Source organism: Arctopsyche grandis, chromosome 13 (assembly GCF_051622035.1).
Source record: "Arctopsyche grandis isolate Sample6627 chromosome 13, ASM5162203v2, whole genome shotgun sequence".
Classification (NCBI taxonomy): domain Eukaryota; kingdom Metazoa; phylum Arthropoda; class Insecta; order Trichoptera; family Hydropsychidae; genus Arctopsyche; species Arctopsyche grandis.
The window spans coordinates 20,967,129-20,993,595 of NC_135367.1; the positions used below are offsets into that span (position 1 = coordinate 20,967,129).

The following is a 26,467-nucleotide window of genomic DNA, read 5'->3' on the forward strand; positions in this document are numbered from 1 at the left end:
CAAAGTTTTATTCGGGTCAAAATTATATTGTACAGGGATATTTGTTTTGTTCGTAAGTAATGCGTATGGATTAAGCGTACTTACATATGTACATATGTATCCATCATTTATTGATTAGTAAATCATCATTAAATTTTATATCAGATATAATTGTCTTAAATTGCGATAAAATCAATGAACTTTGATACTTTTAATAATCGATACAAAAGTTCAGGTGTGTGACGACACCTTTGAAATTCCGACAAGGCAAAGATCACTTAAATCGATCTGATAAGAATATTGTATTTAAAATATGTGCTATGGCCATGATACCAAAAATACGTAAAATCTATTCTAAATCAAATACATATGTAGATCTTCGCGATATCACATTTATGTATAACAATATCGGGTTAAATATGATTTATGTACAAATATCAACATATAAATAGTGCGGCCTTGACGTCTTGATTTTTCATAAAAATAATAAGTATTGTTGAAAATGTAAGTGATTAATGAGCTATCGAAATATTGTCTTCTGAAAATCGTAAAAGTTTATGCATAATCACATCGTATGTATATATAATAGCGCTATTCTGTGTGTCTGTGTGTCGTTTTCAGATAACATTCGCCGTACTAAAATAGTTGTTTGGATTCGAAAGATGTACGTCACAGCTAAAACACTGCCAATAAAGCGTACAAATATAATATTAACATAATAAAAGATCAACACAAAAACTTCAATAAAATATATACTATTTGCTACCAATGTTTGCGCTAGGGCAATTAGTTTCCGAGCATTAAGCGCCATCTATCGAAAATTTATTTATTAAATTAATTAATTTTTCTATTGGTGTTTTATATTGTTAACTAGTTGTTTTACCCGGCTTCGCTCAGGATTTGTAATATAAACAGCTTAAACATGGTGAATCTAATAGTAAATATTCATTTGTTTTTTTATTAAATTTATTTGAATCGAACAAAATATAATATTCAACCAATTGAATTGTCGCCATATAAACTTTGTTTTGTTTTAGAAGTTCCCAACCAAAGATACTTATGTACATATATACATACTTACATACAAAGTTTCTTTCGAAATTACATATATATTAGATATGTGGGCAGATAGGTGGTTTTTACCATTTTTTTTTTATTAAACAATTAAATATAAATATTAAATTAAATATATTTAAAAGGTATTCGAAACAAATACGAGTGCGTGCGGATCGAACACAGGACCAACACATTTCTTTTAATTTTTTTTTTAATTAAAAGCTTACTATGCCCTAACCTATGCGATGATATTTCATCGGGCATAACACTAGTAAGTAATAATTTTGATAAATTAAATTTCGTTTATTTTTTGTATATAATTATAAAAAAGCGTAGACAACTGATTTTTTGAGCAATTAATTTGAATAATCTCCAAATGAAATAAATTACGAGATAACTACATATGTATGTACATATGCACATACATACATACATATGTAATATCTAATCTTTTAATATTATTTTGTTCTATACATAAGTCCTTGTATTAAGTATTATATGATGATTGAAATTGAACAGTTTATAAGTAATGTGGATAAAGTGCATTTTATGTCGTTGTTTATAAGAAATTGCACAATATATGTACATAGATAAACATAAGAACCAAACATTGTGTAGGTATAGGTAGTTCCATAAATCTTTTGTAATAAATATTCAGCAAAAATACTTGACTTTTTAATACTTATTCATATGTATGTAGTATGTACCTATAGTATACGAATTTATGTGTATGGTTCCAAATTTCCAAGTAAAAATCATCCTCGTATGTGCATATATTGGGAAAATTTTTCGTGAAGTATTTTCTTGCTGAATCTTGCTATACTAAAAACTGCTATACTCGATCACATTAACCCGATTATTATGACCTTTTGGAGATAAGAACTAATTGTACGTATCAGATGAATCACATTGGTCAGAATATATAACGATCTCATAGGGGTAACGGATTGAACTTTGCGATGGTACAAAGTGTCAGATAAGCATCCACACTTTGTTTAATACTTTTTGTTTTACGAAGCCAACGACACGGAGAGTGAGGGAGATAATGATATCAGTATTTCAGTATGAAATGATGACGAATGTCAACGCTTATTTATCGAGTGATCATTGGGATTTTGTCATTGTGCTCAGTGCCGTAACCTGAAGAACATTCGTGCAACTGAAGGAGTTGGACTTGTCGTTTGGCCGCCGATAACAATAAGGTGAGAAATTTGCATCGATCGTTTATTTATTCGTGTTTGCGCCGTTTATAAAAATACAACGTTTCATTTGAATTTTAAATAAGACCAAGAATCATTTTAATTAAAAAAAATTGAATTTAAATTTTGTTTTTGTTTTGATGTACCAAATCAACATGTTTTTAATAAATATGCGAATACATAGGTGTATCTCTTTCGATTGTATGTCGTGCGAAAGAGATGTCCGCACATTTGGTCATAACAACAGCCTTGTCGTATTTACACAGTTTGAATCTTTAGCTGGGTTTTGTTTTTACTTATGTTATTATTTGATGCGTAATTCTGAAGTCTGTTTATATGCTTCGTACATATATACAATTACGCATATAACGTCGAAGAAAAAAAAACTACGTAGAAAGAGTAAAAGTTGATTTTGTCATACTTTTCATACGAATTTATTATTTGTATCAAAACTCCAGTGGTTAATTATTCTCAAACAAATAATTTCCTCCTTTTATAGTAAAACTAGTGGTTTTACCCGGCTTCGCTCGGTATTTGTAATATAAACCGCTTAAACATGGCTAATCTAATAGTAACCGTTTTATTAAATTTATTTGAATAGTTTTATTTTATTTGAATGTTCATTTGTTTTTTTTTATCAAATTTAACGTCTCGGATTCTACCACACAAACCTTACATACATACATACAAAGTCTCTTTCGAAATTATATATTAGATTACTTACCAAGTTATTCGGGCGGGTGAAATTTGGAAAAAATAAATAAAAATTGAACTTTTTCAGAATACTTTTGAGTATACAGCATACAAGCTAGAGTATCGTGGAAAAATAAACTTAATAAAATTTATATTTCTAAATTGAAACCTGTATATTTAAACAGTGGAAAAACAATAAAAAAAAATAAGCATTCATCTTTGAAGACTTTATTTATTTATTTATTTATATAGTGGAAATATCGATCGTAAAATTATTGCATAAGTCAATCGTTAAATAAAAATAATATATATTATATATATATATATATATATATATATATATATATATATATATATATATATATATATATATATATATATATATATATATATATATATACATACATATATATATATATATATATATATATATATATATATATATATATATATATATATATATGTATGTATAATATGTTAAACAATGACTTGAATTCTCGAAAAGTGGTCTCGTATTTTCAATGTTTAAATCTAGATGAACTTTTTTCCGTCAGTTTTTATCTTACTTATATTAATAACTAAAAAAAACAATAGTCTCTTTTCTTTTTCTGTTACCAACAAAGAGTAATTTAGAGCAATTTGGGTTCCCAAATAATTTTACGACATGGCAGTCAATATAAATGTTTATCGTGTTATAGTTGTTGTTCGGAGTTTATTTTTCAAAATAGAATAAAGATAAAATTTTCCTAATAGCGATATGCTAAAATTGAATAGCTGCACAATTACCAAAACGTACGTACGGCAAATTATCTTATTTGCATTGTCAGTTTTTGACTTTGTGACCCGTTAACGATCATACTCAAGGACCATGATATAGAATATTGCTTGCGCGAGAAGATACTGGGTCATTCACACACAACTTGGCAAAACCGCATTTTGATTACACTTAAAACCACTGATCAAGTATCGAGGTTAATTAGCTTATATAACGCTTGAAGCTTTTAAATCTATTTAAATGGTGTATGAATTGAATATTGATTTCAGAACAAAGATGTCGAAAGGATTGCGCATCGAGACGGACCCTTTGAGGCCGGAGACAATGAAAATCGCCGAAGAACAACTCAGGGAAACTCCTGAAAGGGTCAAAGAAGCAACAGAAAAACTTAGAGAACTTCTACACGCCGACAGGACCATCCACTATCGCGACGATGATGAATTCCTTCTAATATTTTTAAGACCCTGCAAATTTTATCCGGAGAGCGCATTAGAATTCGTAAGTCAAAAACAAGTTTTAAATTTCATTTATCATGTACGATGTATAAGAACACAAGTACAAACTGAAGGATAGTTTCTATCGTGTGTGTATTAAAAATATAAGTCAAAATGTTGTAGGTACATTTGTAGAGATCAATTTCTCAATTTGTAATATGAAATAACAAAAATTTAAGTTTGATAAGATAAATAATGTTGAAAAATTGTTCTCTTTCCATCAATCAGTAAAAGTGACGTTGAGTAAAGGTTAAAATCGTTGAACTCTTTTTATATCCGCTCTATTTTATCTCGGTATAAATATATTAATAGATTCATTTCAGTTATATTCTTCAATATTTTATAATGAATCGAAATATAAATACAAATGTATGTATATAATTACATATATATATATATATATATATATATATATATATATATATATATATATATATATATATATATATATATATATATATATATATGTATATATATATATATATATATATATATATATATATATATATATATATATATATATATATATATATATCGGCTTATATATATATGTATGTATACATATATGTAAATATACACATGTACCTTATGTATTTTGAAAAAAGAGGATACACATGTCATGAGTCAATTTATTGCATGTTTTTTGACGTGATTACGTTTGATTTGCGGCATTATGACAATTTTTATTGTATTCAAATTATCATAGAGGACACAAGTGGACATTGAACATAAAATATGTTTACGCAATCATAGCAAAATTTTATTGTTTTTGAATTATGATAGAATTATTAAATGAACAAATCTGTCATAATTATTATAAATCAGAACAAAGATACGAGTATATTATATTATTCATAAACAATATTTGATTTTGATTTTTAAATGCTTTTTATTATTACGAAATTATGTTCACAATACATCTTATATCTATTTTAATAGCTACTGATATACTGATCATTTTCTATTTTACAATTTAATTTAATTTGGTTAGTAATCATAGTATTATATTATTTTAATGTTAATCTACAGCATAATAGAAAAAAGAGCTCAAAAACCTATTTACAATCCTTATAAACAATATCGTCTGTTACACATAGTACCTTACAAAGGAATTTACGAATATATGTACATATATATTTTAGTAAAACATGTGCTATTTGATGAAAATTCAGTTTTTTCTCTACTTTTACACCATGGTATAAATATGTATGTAGGTATCTTTCTTGTCATTAATAACGATCTTATCCAAACGGGATTGTTATTACATACACAAAATGAAACACATTCTTAATTTTTATCACTGATTTCTTTAAATGTACAGTTCGATTATTTTAATTAACTCAAATTATTCTATATGATAAATATAATTTTCCTTCCATTCATTTTGATTACTCGCATAACCTATGCCCTGACCTGTTAGCGTGTTGACGCATTTGTTACATTAAACTTTAAACACAAAACGCGTGGTGAAATAGTCCGAAGTGTTGTACTCTTTGATCTTTTTTAATGGTTATAATATAGTTCACAATACAAAGTTCATGGTGTATATCAGAAAAAAAGGTAAAAAGTTAAGGAAAAATGTATTTATGTATTCGATTGTTACTTCTAAATCTGCGTCGTCGATTTACGTCATAGTATTTTTTTGTTGTCAAAAGCAGGAAATATTCTGTTAATTAGATTTGTTCGAATGCATCTAATGTTTTTAATGATTAAATATAAAAAAGTTGATCATCTTGATATTTTTGAAGTGGTATTTCCCACCATTAGAATATTCTATACATATGTACAAGCAATTATATTTTTTTAAGATTAATTTAAGATATTAGATGCCGATCAATTGCTGTTATATGTATGTATGTACATTCCGCAAATATTCATTGATTAATTTAGATCCTATCTCTGCCTTTATGACAATAATAATCTATACTACATATAAGATAATAATATATTGTTATATGGTTTTGGTTTGAAATTGGTTCCATGTTTTATATTTTTGTTTTTATTTAACAGATGAGAAGAATAGCAGAATTCAAGAAAAACAATTCAGATATATTGGCCAATTTGATGCCAGAAGATGAGAGGGATGCATTTGTTGGAAACGATGTTGTCAATATATTAAAAGACAGAGATCAAAAAGGACGAAGAGTCTTAATTGTAAATGTTGGAGGTACATACAAATTTAATTGAATGAATTGCTATTAAAACATTATTTAGTGTGCATCAATAATTGACTAAATATGTTTGCAAACATTATATAGGTATTTGGGATACAAAAAGAGTGAGTGCCGATCAGCTGTTCAGAGTATTTTATTTAATACACGAAGCTGCAATTTTAGAACCTGAAACTCAAGTGAATGGTGTAGTGGTTATTATGAATTTCGATGGAATGGGCATGAAACAGGTAAATTGTCAAAGATATTGAACTACACAATTTAATATTATTTTAATTATTATACATTGAACACCTTTGATAATTGCAGGTTAAAGAATTGGGTCCTACATTTTCTAGACGATTGTTGTCATTCATTCAAGATGCTATGCCTGTAAGGCTGAAGGAAGTGCACTTTATCAATGAGCCATGGATATTCAATATGGTATGGCAATTGTTCAAGCCCCTAGTGAGAACCAAGTTGAGGGGAAGGGTAAGACATTATATACATATATATTAAAATGCGAAATAAATAATTCAAATATTTTTTATGTAATGTTTTTCTTTTCTATAGATGTTCTTCCACAAGGCAAATATGACATCACTCCACAAGCACCTAGATCCTAAATTTTTGCCAACAAATTATGGAGGTGAACTGCCAGAAATGAACTACACATCAGCCGATTGGTTCCCATGTGTTGAAATTTATCTTGACCACATACAAAAGTGGAATTCTTACGGATTTGTAAATAATCAGGTTAAACAATGAATTCCGCATAGTGATAGTTCATATTTATATATAGGTTCTTTGATATTTAGTCTTGCATCGTTATACAAGATGATTTTTTACAAAATTTCAATTTGAAATCAATATCTAGTATAAAGTTACTATAAAATAAAAGATGTGTGAACCGTGATAGCAATTAGTCAATTTTTATGTTATATTTAAATCAATTTGTTTAATAGCTTGGAAGAAATATTTTGTGACAAGCATTAATATGTATATTGCTATAGTGATTATATTTTAATTGACAAAAATTATTTTTAAGAAGACTACGAGATCTGTTCGTTAACTAAAAAATATTTATGTAATTTTAGTGCCTTTAAACATGCCATTTTTAATATTTTATATTGTATGTACCTTTAGAGCAAATAAAGTCAAATACATATATACATATGTACATATGTGTTCATTCTTTTTTATATTAAATAATTTCAACTGAAAAAGAAATTTAACTACTTTAAGTATACATTAAATAAATAATAAATAAATCATGTTTTTTTTAATAATTCAGTAGTCGTAGTTCTTAATAGCAATTTTCTTAGAAAATGTCTTTTCAGATATTATTATGTGTATAGTTAATTAATAGTTATGTATACTGTATGTCAGAAACTCAACAACTTTTGGAAAAAAAAATTTCAAAGCAAAGCAGTATCTGGAAAGAAGCATTTATATATGTATTTAAATTTATTACTTATTTTAATATTTGTATTATACCATTACATTATAGTGCATATAAAAAAAATCCAACTTTACCTGAAAAATCCCAGGTGTAACCACACAAAAATAAATACATAAAACACCACTGCAAATACAAAAGATCCTATTGTGTGTCATTAAACATATTTACTATATACGTTACAGGAAAATTATTCGGAAAAATTCATTTCCGTTTTCGAAGTGTAAGAAGTTGCATAAGTTTAGGCGCCTGATAATTTAATTTATTTTATAAAAATTATGGCCGCAGTAGCGCTCTAGATTACTCTGTAATACTACTGCAGTGTAATTTATATACATAAAATAAATAAATCTGCATTCATTACATGTAAACTACATAAATATCTTTATATACATATTGCCAGTGATGACGTATGGATGTGAAACTTGGACACTGAAAGCCAAGATGCTAAATAAAATCCAATGCACTCAAAGAAGTATGGAACGCTGTATGCTTGGCATAACGAGGAAAGACAGAAAGCGGAACACGTGGGTGAGAAGTATGACAAGGGTAGTGGACATAGTGAATAGAGTGAAGAGATTGAAATGGCAATGGGCGGGTCACGTAGCTAGGAGGATGGACGAAAGGTGGACAAAAGAAGTGCTTGAATGGTACCCGAGAGAATGCAAAAGAGTAAAAGGAAGACCGCAAGGAAGATGGGTGAACGAAATTAGGAAAATGTGCGGAATGAGATGGATGAGTGTTGCGCAAAACAGAGACGAGTGGAAGCATGTTGGAGAGGCCTTCATCCAGCAGTGGATGGCGAATGGCTGTAAATGATGATGATGATGATGATACATATATACATAGTATGTTTGTTTGTCCGCTGTAATATACATTTTTTATACTATCTCATGGAATTCTAATCCCAGATAGTTTTTGGAAAAGATCAATGTCCTGGCCCAGGACACTACTTACGAGAGCGCCTTGACACAGGGCTCCTGACCTGAGCCCATACAAAACATTCCAAAAATGGGTCATTTTTTTAAACTTTCACCCATCAGAGTAAAGCTGTTCAATTTTCGAATTAAATAATATTTATTTTTTTAAATAATATTCATTTATTTTAATATGTGCATTAATTAATCTTAGTAAATAATATTTACTAAATATTAATATACGATACTTTAAATGATATGAAGTATTTTCAATATTTACCTACACATTAAGCAGGAGCGAAAAGCACGAATTTTGGATTTCTTCGGATAGAATCAAATCTACAGCAGATTTGATTCTATCCGATGTTCCAGATTAGGGTTCTTTTAAAATTTAATGATATCTTTACTTTTCCGAAACTTAATCTAAATAATTTAAAGCTACTATCCGATATTCAAAGTTCGAATATATTTCAATATTTGGAAATCCTAGTCCTGTGCCTCCAACCAGTCGGTTTGTCTCGACCAACATTTCTAAAAAGTAGGTTTTTTTTATATATCTCTTTTTCTTTCACTATTTAACCGTTTGCCCGCGGCCGTCTTCTATGGAAGTTTTGGGCGACAAGTTTGTAGCGCGGCTGTCTTCCATAGAATTTCTGAACTTTGCACGGGATTTTGAGTCTTATATGCGCCTATTTCAACTGTTTTAAGGTTCAAAATTGATTGAATATATTACTGAGTTGAATACCATCTATTCAATTTGCTTAAAATAAATATATACCAGTCAAAATTAGTTTTTTGTGGAACCATACTGAAACCTCGTTTATGTGACGTCACGTCTTCATATAATTATGAAGAATGATTATTTGACAATTAATCGAAAACTACGAGATATATTATGTATTTTATTGTTTAAAATAATACTTTATGTGTTAATTAAAATATGTGGTTACTTGAGTAAATATTAAAATCTGTATTTAAGGTCGAAAACTTGATTGCCAAATTCGCGAAAAAGGTGCCGCGTGCAGGGCTTGTTCGCTATATTTATTGCCGCGGGCAAAGGGTTAACAAAAATAAACAATTAATATTAACCTTTTGAAGTTTATTTGGGTCGATTATGATAAGTTTTACTTTGATTTTGATATCTTGATATTTGATTATGATAAGTTTTGATTTTGACGAAAGATCCCATACAAAGCGCTATTTTCAGAAAATCGTCGTTTGTTTCATATTTCCGTGATTATTTTGAAAATAAGAAAACATTGTTTAAAATCAATGATTTTTTTTATTTAACGTTCCCTTAATACGACAAAAGTTTTCCATTAGGCCCATCGATGAAAATCCGAAATTAGTATTTTTCGCTCTGGCTACTACACATGTATCTTGTGTTTGTATAATTAATAATTTTCTCAACAAATATTAATTATAATAATACATTTGCATTATATGTATAATGCAGATAGATATAAAATACATATATGTATGTACATTATAAACCAAAAAAATCATTTTACATCAATAAATATGTTTGACCAGACAGACTCACACAGATAAAAGGTTTTTTAAACACTTATATAACTATTTTTGTAATAATAATAAAATAGGAATAAAAATATCGATAAACACAGTACAAGGTCTTTGAGATCAAGGAAAACATTTATAGCGTGGAAATAATTGTTTTAATTTAATTGTAATGATTAAGACCCGATACGCATTTGTGATTTTCTGTCGCGCGATCACTTAGTCTATAAAAATATAACATACAGTATTAATACGCATTTGCGACCAAATAATCACAGCCACTTTCTTTAGTTTCTGTCGCGCAAGAAAAAGATCGCGCGACAAAAAAACGCAAATGCGTATGGGGAATAAGTATGGTTATCGATTTAGGTCGCAATTTTGTTCATTATACGAAGGATAAGAAAAGATATTTTAATTATATAAATACAAATATATATATATATATATATATATATATATATATATATATATATATATATATATATATATATATATATATATATATATATAAATTTTTTTTTTTTTTATACATACATAATGAAAATATTCCGTTTCAAAGCATTATTTTTAAATATTTTGGATAAACTCCAATATTTGATATATTATATTTTTACTTTATCTATGTACTATGTAATTTTAATTTTTGTGATCATGCGAAATTTTGACTGATTCGAACTCAGAATCGATCACTGATCACATTTTCATGATCTAGAAAAAATGTGTGTGTGGCTGTGTATTTTGGGGATTTTTTGAACACCGTAAGTCCTATCGAACTGAAACTTAGTTTTAAAGAATATATTTGCAGGTAAGCAGCTATTTATTTATTAATTTATTGGTATCAAGTTTGATTTCCACTTATTGGAATTGGATGAAGTGACAAGAAGGCAAGCAACTTTAAGTATATTAATAAGAAAAGGTTAGTAAAACTTATCACGCATTTTCTTAAGGACTACAACTTTTGAAATAGCTGTATACATATACATATATTTATATTTGCTACATATGTATGTATAGATGAGGGTCTCAAATTGTTCGATACGTTTCCATTATTGTGAATATCATGATTATACATTATTGATGAATTGAAAATGTTGTATTTAATTGAATTGTGCAAATCAAACTAACAGAAAAAAATTAAAAATTTAGGAAAATCGTGAAAAATACTCCAGAAAAGAGAATTGACAACGAATCATCACGGTTTTACCGAATTTGGTTTCAATTGTCGTCAATTAAGATCGCACGCCTTAATCAAATTCATCCAAATGTAGTCAAAACCCACACAAATTTATCTGATGACGTTCGTCGGATCTATAAAGCCGGTTTTTTGACATTGCACAACTGCAGTACAATCCAGAGGTTTGTAAATCCGGTTCGAAGGCTTTGTAACGTAGCCGTGACCTATAACTTTAAAACGTGGCTGTAAAGGTTAACTGTTTGTAAATGATGAGAGATAGGTTTGAATTGATTGAATTGATATGTATTTCGTAAAAGAAAATTTTTAATATCATGATTTCTATTTACTTAAAAATTTGCACTTATGAAATATACGGGTTTATTCATTTCAAATTGACCCTTTTTCATTTCAAATTAACTCTTTGGTCATTTTTAAACTGTGTTGAGACCACCACTCGACTTTAAATATTATGGTTTGAAAATTTTAATTAAATTTATTTCACAACTTTTCATAATTTTCCTCATAAATATGTGCCCGATGTTAACAAATCTTAGAGGTCCAGTGTTTCTGGGATTTAACCCTTCCTCTTGTTTTCTCCACGCCATTACCTACTAGTAACTAAACCCTGCCTCTCTCCATATATGTACATCTCTATGTATTTAAATAGCATTCCTAGGCATTGAGTATGTATGCATGTATGTAAATATATGTATGTACATATGAGCTGTTAAATTTGAAAGTCTAATTTCCAGTTCCAAAACATTATTGGAGTTTGACTTAATTCACAAATTGTTATCACTACTTTTTATTCGATATGTTCAGAATCTCGGAAAGGCAGAATAAAATTATTATTGCCAATAATTATTAAACATATTTTCACATTTTCTTTATAGCTCATATGTGTATTGCAAGGATGGCGCAATATACATACATATATTCAATGTATGTAAAACTATATTACGTTGTCGTTCTTGATATGAAAATATATGCACATTCATTAATTATCAATCTAAAGTTTTCTGTTTTTTAACTGGTTTTATTTTATTATTGCAGTCAGGTGTCGATTGATTAATTTCAATAACTTTATATGGGGTATCATTATTTCATGTTTTTTTTTAATATTTTATACTGTTAATAAACAACTATAGTTTGGTACAAAGTTTTTATACACGCCTACGTATAGTTATATGATACTAGTTTTGTGCCCGTTGATTTCAACGGGGTGTTTCGGAAAGGGATTCATATGATAGGTTTCGACCGTTTCCCAGCCTATGGAAAGTTGGTTGAGTTTTGAAGAATATCTTTATTGTATAGTTAATACAAGTGTTTAGCAAGTACAGTGTAATCGCAGCGAAAAAGGCTAGTTGCTTGTTTTCGGTGGAAGGTCTGACCGAACTGTGTTGTCGAGTCCACTGTGGGGGGTTTATATACGATCCAAATGTCCTTGTCTGGAGTTGGCGTCCTGCAGCTGTGTTTATAGTTTGACTTGTTTTTCTCTGGAGGTCGTGTCCTGCATTTCTTTACGGGTCATCGTCTTTCTCTGTAGGTCCCGTCCCGTAGCGATTTTTAGCGGTCGAGTTGACTTTCTCTGGAGGTCGCCACCTGCACTTGTGTTTGGAGGTCGACTTGTCATTGTTGCGTAGGTTGACAATGTATTCAATAATGACTGTACTCCTACGAATTAAAAAAAAATATATATTTAAATAGAATGTAAGGTAATTTATGTATAAGCACGCGCACGTATTAATAGTAAAATTTTGAGTGCGCGCATTACACTCTCACCGATCCAACCCGTTCACCCATTTGAAATGATGAATGAATGTGTGTGTGTGTGTGTACGCTACCGTGCAGCGCATCTGACACTGGCATCACTCGTTCCAAGTCAGGTGATTAATATCAGGAGCATATGTCATAACTAGAGACCGGAATCTGAAGGGGCTGTTTATTGTTCAAAGATTGTAAATGCATTGTTAAAGGTTTGCCGAACCTTTTTACTTTATCTATGTACGTAGTAACAATAGATGAAGTTTTGTGATCATGCGAAAATTCGAACTCGAGATTTTGACTGATTCGAACTCAGAATCGATTACTGATCACGTTTTAATGATCTAGAAAAAATGTGTGTGTGTCTGTATGTGTGTCTGTGTGTGTGTCTGTGTGTGTGTCTGTGTACTTTGGGGATTTTTTTCAACACCGTTAGTCCTATCGAACCGAAACTTAGTATCGGTTAATGAAATTCTTATAGACACTACGTAAATTTTTTTCAAATTTTTAAGTTGACCGGAAATGGTACCTCCCCTTATAGGTGTCCTCTTTTTTTTATTTACAAAGGATTTACAACAATGGAACAAAAGGCGGCGCGTTTCCGGCCCCTTCAGATTCCGACCTCTAGTCATAACCATAGGCTGGCACGATCTTGCGCACCGTTGTTCATTTACTAGCTTTATAGTTTGCCCTGTTTCCTGGAAAATAGCCTCAAAACGCCCTCTCTCCTGGAAAACGGACGCTCCACCGCCGAAGACCATTTCATATTTTTTTACACAGAGTTTGCCAATTTTTCTGATTTCATTGATGAAATGGTTCCTCAATTCAATTGGCTAAAAACCTTCCTAGCTACTATGTCACCACTATTTGAGTATGATTAATATACAATAAAATACAAGTTAAAATTCGTAGAAATCTCGTTAATTTCGAGTTTTCAGTGTCTCGTAATTCAATGACTTGTGTAATAAAAAAAATGCTGCATTGTTTGTAAATGGCCAGGAAGGCACATTGAAGTTTACCTGTTAGGCCTTCCTGGTATATATGTATATAAAAAAATTAAAAAATAATAACGATTGTCGTGTGTCATGATTATAATGGTTCGGTGATTACTAGTCAAATGTGAACCGGTCACAGGACAACCGGTCGCTCTAGATCGGTCACACGTGATCACCCGTCACACTAAAATTGGTCACGAAAAAACTGGTCACACCCAAAAATTAAAAATTGGTCGAATTTTTGGGTGTGACCAATTTTCGGGTGTGACCAGTTTTAGTGTGACGGGTGATCACGTGTGACCGATCTAGAGCGACCGGTTATCCTGTGACCGGTTCACATTTGACTAGTAATCACCGAACCGAAATTCCATATATATTAGATATATTATCGAAATTATATATTAGATTTGATTGTGTGCATTGATCGATATCTGACAGACTTTTATCAAATTCTATTTTAGATACTGTATTCTTATCACTTTTATTATTTTTAATTGATCACACTTGGCGTATGGGAAAAATGAAATGAATCGTTCCTTGGTCATTAAAAAAATAAACGACTGTCGGTCAAATTGGTTGATTATCTCCTCAACGAGGTCACGCTACATGAACGACTCCTTGCAAAGCCAGATGATCACTGGTTGGATCAGAATCTGCTCTGATCGTCAGACGTGCTGTTGTGTGCAGCGAGTTGTTCCCAAACACTGCTTGTTTATAAACACTAGAGTAGCGATCGAGCACGATTCAGTGCCTTCAAAACCGTGTCGCGAATAACACCACAACTACCTCGCCATTGTTGTTCTTAACAGTTCAGTGAACATGTCTCTCGAATTGGATCAAAACTTCGGGTGGTACGTCAAGGTGGGCGTGCACAAGATCAAATTAGAAAAGGAGGACCTCAACGAAGATATGAAGAAAAAGGCGCGAGAGGAGCTGAGAGAGACTCCCGAGAACGTGGAGTGTGCTCTAAAAGAATTGAGGAAACTTTTGACCTGTGAGTATGATATTTTTCGTGAGCTAAACTGGCACAATTTGACCGTATCTCGTGTACAAGTAGATAATGACATTTAATTGTAATTGTGAATGTGTAGTAATTTTATGTTCATTTATGTATTGCAATATGTAAATTGGATCACACATTCATGATCATGCAATGGATCTTAGATACATATGTATGTATGTCATCTCGACGGTATCTGGACAGTCCACGTACTATATATTTTTATAATAGATTAATACAAAGAAATCGTTTATATAATTGGCAACCGAAAATACCGGTTTATACATTTTTATTGAACAAAAGTGGATTTTTTGGAAAAGTAGATACGAGTAACCAAATGAATCTCCAATGATAAATTATAGACGATGTAAAGGTATTTATTTAAATGTGCGATTACATGCTAATATTATTGATGTTGTGAAAACAAAAAGGCACTGGAAATATTCGCAATATATTTTATATAGATAATATTTAATTCTTTTTAGAATTGTGTAAACCAATAAATGCACGTGATCGACCGATGAAAAGTATACTTATTGTACTTTTTAACGAAAAAAAATGTTATACAATGTAAAAATGTTATACAATGTCATACTTTAAGATACTTTTCGATATTTTCCCTTTTGAAATAAATTTTACAACACAATTTTTACTTTACGATGTTAGGATAATCAAAATATGCCGTGCAAATAACTCGAGATTTTGAGAGAAGCTGTTTTATGTACAATGACAAAATATTTTATAATTTGCAATTTAATGGATATTTTTCTAAAGTTTTCCCGCTCTCAATTTCGTTTAAGATAAAAATAAAAGCCATAAAAAACTCAAGATTTATCAACATCCGCATCTCAATGGAAATTATTAAAAGTAAACATCATACGTATTACACTGATAATGTGTAAAAGTGATTTTGATTCTTGAGTTTAGTTTGTATTTATTTTTTAAAAAGACGTTTTTTATTTTTACTTTATTCTTGTGTAGCTAAACGTTGTGTATACAGATTTGTAGAAATGCTTTTGGTGCCCTTAGAAAATATCTAATTTGGCGCCCCTTTATTTTTTTAATTGTTTATTTATTTATTTATTTAAATAGATATACATACAGAATAAAATATAAAAAGAAAGTTGTATAGTGAGACAAAAAATAATAATAAACACAAATAAATATATAATATTCCATTAACAGTTCCATTACCACATGGTAATATAAAAAAGTAAAATTACAAAAAAATCAAGATTTAAAAAAAAAACAGATAAAGTAAAAAATAAAAAGATAGACAACGAACGTGAAGAAGCAAATCAACCACAGATTATTTTCTTCACCTTTGTCCTAAAAATACTAAAAGAGTCACTAAAGAGGTCGGAACAATCATCTAAGCTATCGTAAATACGGCATATACGAACGATTGCACTATTGAAAGAAGTGTTGCTTTGACAAATTGGTGGATAAAAAAGATTTGTAAGATCTAGTGAATCGGGTATTAATTGTATTAAATAAATAAATTGTTACAAAAAATTATATTTATTGAAATATAAAAATGAACAGTCAAAATGAAATTACAAGAATTAAAAAATAAAACTTTTTTTGAAAATTATAAACACCCCATATTGCCAATGTCGCAATAGCTATGTATATAGCTATCATATATTATACTAAAAATTATCAGTACTCTTACACCCAGTGGATGAAGGTACTTAGAAATATTTTGAAAATTAAAAATTGTATATTAGACAATATAAAAGCGTATTTTCGTTTTAGCGTACTTGATTTTTTTTATTTTTATTATTACTAAATTATTTTCACAATACATATTATCTCTATTTTAATAGCTACTGATCTACTGATCATTTTCTATTTTACAATTTTATTTTATTTTTGTTAGTAATTTACTATTCTAATGTTAATGTTCAGCATAATGGGAAAAGAGCTCAAAATCCAATTTACAATTATTTAAAGTAAGGAAAAAGCGCAGCAGTCAAAAAATTGTTTTCAAATACATATGTATGTATATACAATAAAATTTATTCAAATATCTACAATAAATTTAAAATTTATCAATTTAAATTATATATACAATAAAATTTATTTATTTAACAACATCAAGAATTGAAAAATGTTTCGAAAAATGATAGCTACTAGGTACAAAAAACGTATAAAGAAAGCGTCGAATTGATGCTGAAGTTCATCAAAGATTTAAAAACAAAACGAAAATAGTTTTCCTTATTCTATTAGAATTATTATAACACGAAAGTTTCAAAGGAATAATCATTTAATCATTTTCAATGTCTTTTATTATGTTATCAATATTTATAGCATTCGCTAATTCATAGTCTGTTTCCGCTGGTCAATCTTGAATAATTTTTGATAATTTGATAAAATAATAAAAATAGGAGAGGGGCGTCCAAGGCGCCCTTGGCTCATGTGATTGGCTTATATTTGTTTAAAATTTACAAATGATTAAGTAGAAAAGTAGAGGTTACAAATATTCAACAGGTTTGATGGAAGTATAATGTTATATACCAAAGGAATTAGAGACCGCTCTTGCCAAATAGAAAATTGCAATTCAGTAATATTGCATTTCTACAATTGCTTGCATGAAAATAATTTCGTGTGTTGGTCACACTAGATTTTTTGTCTTTTGTATAAAAATCTAATCACCATTGCATCAACTTACGCTCCGGTACACACGTATAATTATTTTAAGTTTTCAAAGAGATATTTTTGATGGAACCGTAATATCGATGTTGCAAAATATGTATGTTGACTGAAATTGTAAAGCCATTATGTAACAGTCGTTAAGCTATATAACGTTTTTTTTAAATAAGTACATACATGTATGCGTGTGTGTGTGTGTGTTATGTTTTCAAAATTGTATATTGTCTATCAACATGTAATGTCACAGGAAATGGTCATTATAATACTTAAAATTTGTAGTTTTGAAAAATACTCGTGACAGAGTTCAATTTTTGTATCTGAAAAAGAAATATCATTCAAAATTTTTAGAATACTTAAGTCATAGAAAAAATGAGACGATGTGCTTACATGGCAGAGACGTAGCAATGGTTTTGGCGTCCTTGGCAAATATTTAATTTCGCGCCCCCTTTTTTTATTGTATAAAATAAAAAAAAAGTGTAATATGTAATTTCGAAAGAGACTTTGTATGTATGTAAGTATTTTCGGTTGGGAACGTCGAAAACAAGTCAAAGTTTTCATCACGACGATTCGATTGGTTGAATATTATTTTTTTTCGATTAAATTATATTACAAATACTGAGCGAAGCCGAGTAAAGCAAGTAGTATTTAGTAAAAAAATTACAACCAAAATAAAATTGCAAGAACAAAAAATAATACAAAGGTATAATTTAATTTAAATTTGTTTATTATTTGTATAACACGAGAAAAAAATACGCTGCAGACAAAAATTTATCAATTTTTGAATTATGAGGACTAAAACAACGTCACGAATTTAATAATGTTTCGGAAAATACTATAGCTAGGTACAAGAAACCTACAACAAAAGCATTGAATTAATGCTGAAGTTCCATGAAAGATTTAAAAACAAAACAAAAATATTTTTCCTTATTCTATAAGAATTATAGTAACTTGAAAGTTTCTAACGAATAGTCCCTATCTAAGTCTTTTATTATGTGTGTTATCAAAATTCTATTGGAAATATGCGTAAATTTGATGTCCGATCTTGACTGCTTGTCGGTCTTATTTATGTATACTTATATTTTATTTTTACATACATAGATATATCATATATATACCAGTATTTTCAATCAAGGTCAGCTCACGGGATGGAGCCCGGCGACCTCTCGGTACTTAACATAAATGTAACCACCGAGCTATATAGCTGGCTATATGTATATGTATGTACATATTAGATATATAGGAAGGCTTGACAGGAAGACCCCTATGCGCCTTCCCGGACAAGTAATTACAAACAATGCAGAATTTTATTATTACATAAATCACTGTATTTCCAGAAGCTGAAGAACACGAAATAACAATTAATTACATTACATAATTAATCCATTGAGACATCTATGGATTTAGATTTTGTACATATTTTTTACAAATTATACACACAATAAATACAGAAGATTTGTGACAACAGGAAAGATGATTTTTTGCCAATTTTGAGGAACCGTTTCAACAATGATCAGATAAAATTGGGAAACTCTGATAAGAAGCGATCGATTCGGAGTCACAAATACCCCCAAATCTAACCAGTAGTATGGCGGATCTAACCCACTGATCACTTGGTGCTAAACATACACGCTACCATTAAGCCATACTGCTGGCTATTAAGCCATACTGCTGGCTATTAAGCCATACTGCTGGCTAATAGTTATAGATAATTTTAAACAATAAAAACCGGGCGCCCCTCTGATTCGGCGCCCTTGGCAACCGCCCCGTTGCCAATGCGTTGCTACGGCACTTTTACATGGATTCATCTATCAGAAAGAAATAATATTTCTGAAATTATATACATACATGTAAGACCCGAGTAGGGTAATTCATGTAATCAATCAATCAATCAATGCGACATTTAAATGATATCTAACGATATGGCTGAGCTTGTATCAATGTTCACACATTGATACATTATACGTATGTATCTATAATACAATTTTGCACTGATTGTGCACAACATGATGAAATTATGATATTCCATTATTCACTCACTAGTATATATTCTTAATTAATCTTGATTTTAGCTCATTAGTATTCATAAGGTAGTTGCATAAGCGGTGTCCGATTACACTATTTGACACGAAAAATGGTTCAGAGACGAGTTATGACTTTTCTTATAGATCTCTACCCAGTAAACACGAATCTGGTAATACAAAATGTTGATTGGCTCGAGATTCGGAGATATGTGTTTTTTAAATCGCGCGATTTTTCTATATCTTCGTGTTGGTCGGTCGATGTCTCAAAATCTGTCAATTTTCTGTTCAAAATGAATATTGGAATCTATAGTCGGGTATTTTATCTTTCATTTGTAGTACTTTTTAGCTTTCATATCTCTTTAAGTAGTCGTCCAGTTAAAACCAAAAGTCAAAAGTACGTATTTTCACTTGTGATTTTTTCCCACTGTTAATACTATTTTATATTGAGTATTTTCTATTGAAACATGTTTATTGGGATAGTGTTCTGGCCGCACTATTTTTTGTTTTCGTTTAAAAGGGTTAATCGGAAGTGTGCTGAATTTTAAATCGGTAAAATTTCGAGCTAAAAACTCGCACTGTACGCACGATGACTCACTACGCTCGCTCTCAAGCAAACACAGCATTATGACTGTTTTTATTACATAAATCAATGTATTTCGAGAGGTTGAAGAACACTTAATTAACAATCAATTAATTAATTACTTAATCCATTGAGCTGTCTATGGATTTCGAACTGTACATAATTTTTTTACACAATGTACGTAAATCAAATTCAGATATTTGTGACAGTGGGTAGGATGATTTTTACTAGACTTTTCACTTCGCTAATTGCCAATTTGAGGAACCGTATCAACAATGAAAATCAGATAAATTGGAAAACTCTGATAAGAAACGATCGTATTACTTTAAGTATAAGAATAAGTATTAATTCAAATTAAAATAATATTTAAGTATACGAATATGTATTAGTTTAAGATTGTATGGTTTATAGAAGGTTCATATATTGTATTACTTAGTGATGATTTCAATGGACGGTTCACGTCTACTGGTGTAATGTACACACTTCACAACTTGAACTAACACTATATACCTATATGTATGTATAGGTACATACTTGTGTTGTTGAAAAAGATTTAAAAAACTTGAAGTACTGATTGTTGGTGTTGCCAAACGAATTTCGAACGAAATCATCGTAAAAGTATCGCCTTGAGACGGATTCTGTGGAAGACAGTCAGTTCAAGAATCGGCCTTGCGTGTTGCAATGATGAAATCCACTTTCGATATTCTTAATTCGATTTTACCTTAGATTTTTACACGTTACTATAATATTTATCGTATATTAAGTACATATATATATATATAGATGGAGTAATATCAACCTTCTTTATTGTTTGTACACATAATGAAATAGTTGAATTAATCAACTGGATTTGTCGCAACACATGCTTAGTCCACTACATACTGGTAGATTAAATTATGTGTAGAACTTGTTAATAATATGTAGTCTGTTACAGAATGAAGAACTGTTTAGAATATTGTGTACAATTTATAAATTGTACTATGCGTTTTTATTATTATAATAGTATTACAGTACCGTGCATGGAAATCGCATCACTTTCAATTGTTCGATGTTTTCGTTTTTTTTAACTACATGTAGCTATGCACGAGTTTTTTTTTATATGATTTCAACTATTTAACATCCTTTGCTATTAAAAAGATTATTTATATTTTTAAATTAAGACGAGATAAGAATTAAAAAAAAACATGTGCAATAGGATAATTTTTTTCAAATGTCTGTAACCAAAATAATATTATATTATATATTTTTCTATGAATTAAAATACAAAGGCAATTGACCAAGGACAATAATAAATAATAATTCAATATTTATTAGACCCTGATTTTGCTTTTATGAAGGGTTCATCACGTACATATATCCCAATTGGTTTTATTTAAATATAATTTTCAAAAATGTTTTTATTATAAGAAAAAAATCTTAATATTAATTTTGTAATGTAACTATGTATGTATTCGTTAAGTATACACTACAATATAATGTAACTTTATTTAAAATCGTTTGTCATCCGTTGCTGGACGAAGGCCTCTCCAACCCGATTTCAGTTTTCTCTGTTTTGAGCAACACTTGTCTATACCTATACAAACCCTCACATATTTTACTTAGCCTATCCATCCATTTGAATGTAAAACTAAAGATTTATATAATAAATATTATTTTTAATTTAAATTGTGACGTCATTAGAAATTAAATATTTGATCAATGTTTCTTTGAATCAGTTTGCCAATACTCTTAAAATCGAGTATTTAACTGTCTATTAGTGAAAAATTACTCACATGTTAAACAAATGTGATTTTCCTTGAATGAATGATTCCTCGTTTTGGAAATTTACGTTACTCATGATTTTATTATAGTTATACATTATTTAATAGTTAATGTGCAAGTAATAATTAACTTTACACAGTGACCAACATAATTTTAATATTGCAAAATTAGACATTAATTTAGCAACATTAAGTTTCCAAATGTTGTTGGCTCACTCACATAAAATCCGAAAAAATAATTGCACTCGTATAATTGAATAAATGAATTGATTGATTTCAATTCTCATAATTGATCAGCAGCATAATGTGTATACAATAAAATATCCTCTCTCAAATGTTATACGTGCATATGTTGATGTATGTAAATAAATATGTTGTAAATGATCAGATATATGTATGTGCATATGTAGCTAATGAATTACAGATCATAATTTTCGACATTCATTTACAAAATGAATTATGTATAAATTTGTACCGCTTTTGTTATCACTAATTGATCTGTGTACAGAACATTAAACAATGTATTATTTGGTCGATTACATATTATTCAATATAATAAACAAGAAAAAATGTACGTACATATAATATTTCATACAATCATAATACTTTACCATCATATTATGATGTACATATGTATTACCAAAGCCATGTAAAATATATTTATGTAATACGAATGTATGTTTGTAGGTTTTATATTTAAATGTGCACACGTACATTTATTGAACATACACGCATATACATAAAGAATGTAACGGATATATGTATGTATGTACATATATCCGTTATTCAATTATTTATAATTATACGCATATGTGTTTGTACGGTGATTTTTATCTCACGAAGGTGTATTTGACTCATTTTTAATGAAATGAGTCAAATATTGGCGAGTTTTGTATAATTACATATATGTATAGGAAACAAAGGTGCTATGAAACTGCATTAGTAGGTGCTTTGAAACTGCATTAGTAATAATTATGAATGTCTTAAACATACATTGAATACATTAATGGAATAAAATACGGCCAATGCACATCGTGAGGTTAAATACGATATCATAAAATAAAAACGTTGTATATATGCACTTAAAAATTGTATGAAAATTTTAAATTCAAGTCTTGTAATTTTTTAAATTTGTTTACATATACTAAAGGTAATGTTATTATTTATTTCAGCTGAAACTGATTTATATATACCGATAGACTGTGATGAATATTTAATAAAATTTTTGCGACCTTGCAAGTTTTATCCTGAGAGTACGCTTCAACAGGTAATCGTTTTATTAAAAAGGATTATTACATATTACTCAATATGGTTAATTTGATTTTTGATTTGTAAATGCTTTTTATTATTATTACTAAATTATATTCACAATACATTTTATATCTATTTTAATAGCTACTGATCTACTGATCATTTTCTATTTTACAATTTTAATTTAATTTTGTTAGTAATCATAGTATTATATTATTCTAATGTTAATGTATAGCATAATAGGAAAAAGAGCTCAAAAACCTATTAACAATTCTTAGAAATGCTCATAATACATATAATATATAATATTAATTAAAGACTCTTTAAAGTCGATGACCTAAAGCAGATTGTGTTTAGGTAATCTGTGTTTATACCTGAAGGGTATAGACATTTTGTTGTAATCACCGAGACTCTTCATAAATGTGTTAGTATGGTTATTAGTGATTCTGTCATAGAATCTACTGGTTAGTTTGTTAGTAATGTCTAACTAACGGAATATTATTTATGGGTTGCAGTTTTTTCAAGTTAGTATATATGGGTGTATTCTAAATTATCTTTAGGGATTTATTTTGTAGTTACTGATCATTTTCTATTTTACAATTTTAAATTAATTTTGTTAGCAATAATAGTATTATATTATTATAATGTTAATATGTACTGCGTAATAGGAAAAAGAGCTCAAAAACCTATTTAGAATTCTTATAAATGCTCATAATACATCTAATACATAATATTAATTATAGACTCTCTAAAGTCGATGACCTAAAGCAGATTGTGTTTAGGTAATCTGTGTTTATACCTGAAGGGTATAGACATTTTGTTGTAATCACCGAGACTCTTCACAAGTGTGTTAGTATGGTTATTAGTGATTCTGTCATAGAATCTACTGGTTAGTTTGTTGGTAATGTCTGTAACAAACGGAATATTATTTATGGCATGCAAGTTAGTATACTATATGGGTGTATTATAAATTATTTTTAGGGATTTAATACATACATATTATGTATATTATGTTACATATTAATATATATCAACCTATAAATACATATTATGTATAGGTTAATGCATATTATGTATATTACTAATTACAGATTAAAAGATTTTACACATTTAGAAAGAAAAATCCGATTTACTGCTATAATTTGTTACCAGAAAATGACAGAAACGCTTTCAAACAAGGATTAATTGGTTTTCAAGAGATTCGGGACAATAATGGTTCTAGAATCTTGGTCATAGAAGCTGGAGGTGAGTAATAAATGTAAAATTAAAAACAAGTATTATATAAATGAAGGGTATAACCAATAATTTCAATTTTAATTAAATCTGTATATATAATATTTATAGGTAAGTGGAAACCAAGTCAATGTACTTTGGTGGAGTTGTTCCGTTCTATTCAGTTATCACTAGAAGCAGCTATGGCAGAACCAAAGACCCAAGTCGGAGGAGTAGTTGTAATATTCAATATGCTTGGTTTTTCTTTATCGCATGTCGTACAAATAACTCCAAGTTTTGCGAAAATGGTTGTCGATTGGATTCAAGTAAAGTTTTACAATTTGTTTACTTTTTATTTATTATTTACATTCAGTCCATACAAAGTTATATTTATATTTAAAGCACTTTATTTATATTTCAGGATTGTATCCCTATAAGATTGAAAGCTATACACATTGTGAATCAACCTTATGTTTTCAATATGGTCTTCCAAATATTTAAACCTTTCATGAGAGAAAAGCTAAAGCAGAGATTACACTTTCACGGTACAAATTATGATTCATTGCAAAAACATGTGCCTAAAGAGGCTCTTCAACCTAGATTCAAAGGTACTATGATCATGCCAGAAATGGACGGAGGACTTTTGTGTGACCTGTTTTGCAAATACAAAGAAGAATTTGTTCGTAAGTTTAAAAATGTATGATTTTAAAGTTAAATACAATATTTGTATATTGAATGTTACAATATTTTTTTTAGTCGCCGATTCCTATGGGTACAAGAAAAATGGATCGTAAAACATTTCGATAGATTTGGATATTACTTGAAACTATAGAATTTATACAATGTGATAATTTTTTTCTGCATTATTATTTTTTTTATATTATACTCACTCTTAAAATTAATATACATTTTATATATGCAGTGTGTACACATAGATATTATAATATACACATAAGTATAATTAAAAATTGTTAGGAATATTTGTATGTATATAAATTAATTTGAATCTATGTATTTGTTGATTGAGTCAATGTTCTACTTACTTAGTTTGAGAATATGGTTTATGTGTATTTTTAAATGTCTGTTTTGAAAGCACATTGGTTGTAAATGCATTGGCTGTGTATTGACATGGAAAATGGATTTAAAATGCACTTGTATACTTTTATTTTTATACTGCAAGGTTTTTTTTTAGAGATTTAAAGTAATAACACTATGTACATAGTTATACATAATATAATATTATAAAATAAAATGTATATCTTAACATTTTGGAAATACACATGTGTGAATGAAAGGCATTATTATTATAATGCAGTGATCTTTAATATACTCAAACTATTGAATTCGTGTTCGAAAATTCTTATACCGCATATAAATACAATGCATACGTATGTATGTATGTTATGTATGATAAAAATAATTTACACATGTGCGAATGAAATAGTTGGAATTTAATGAAAACCATTCGAAATGTTATAATAAAAATATTTATTTAATAAAATGTAATATTTAAATTTTATTTCAATAACATTATCATATAAATTTTGTTCTCTTTTCACATTACAATTCAAATATTGTATACAAAACAAAAAAAATCACATACATACATTTTATATTATATTAAAAGGAATGTATAAAACATTGCATCTTTACAAGGTCATGAGAGTTTCACAAAATATTATATAATATATCATATCACATACAATGGTTTTTAAATATAGAACGACAGTCGTATCAACCAGTTTAAATATTTTAATATGATTATTTAAATATAAATATAATGAATGTTCAAGTATTGTATTTTATCTAAGACTT

The 26,467-nt window shown here is 28.9% G+C and overlaps 2 protein-coding genes and 1 long non-coding RNA gene across 3 annotated transcripts in view; all 3 read left to right on the plus strand.

The window, feature by feature from the left end:
- The window catches only part of LOC143920959 (uncharacterized), a 561,395-nt gene that overhangs the window by 351,941 nt on the left and 182,987 nt on the right, over window positions 1-26,467 (plus strand). The gene's annotated exons all lie outside the window — the stretch shown is intronic.
- LOC143921557 (clavesin-1-like) lies at window positions 1,417-8,507 on the plus strand. The gene is made up of 6 exons (XM_077444904.1): window positions 1,417-2,237; window positions 3,972-4,200; window positions 6,207-6,363; window positions 6,455-6,597; window positions 6,677-6,838; window positions 6,920-8,507. Exons 2-6 carry the CDS (start codon window positions 3,979-3,981, stop codon window positions 7,112-7,114), a joined length of 879 nt encoding a protein of 292 aa, XP_077301030.1. The 5' UTR covers window positions 1,417-2,237; window positions 3,972-3,978; the 3' UTR covers window positions 7,115-8,507.
- Window positions 14,844-25,821, plus strand: LOC143921093 (alpha-tocopherol transfer protein). Its single transcript, XM_077444219.1, has 6 exons — window positions 14,844-15,167; window positions 23,362-23,456; window positions 24,532-24,685; window positions 24,785-24,978; window positions 25,074-25,335; window positions 25,409-25,821. Exons 1-6 carry the CDS (start codon window positions 14,993-14,995, stop codon window positions 25,444-25,446), a joined length of 918 nt encoding a protein of 305 aa, XP_077300345.1. The 5' UTR covers window positions 14,844-14,992; the 3' UTR covers window positions 25,447-25,821.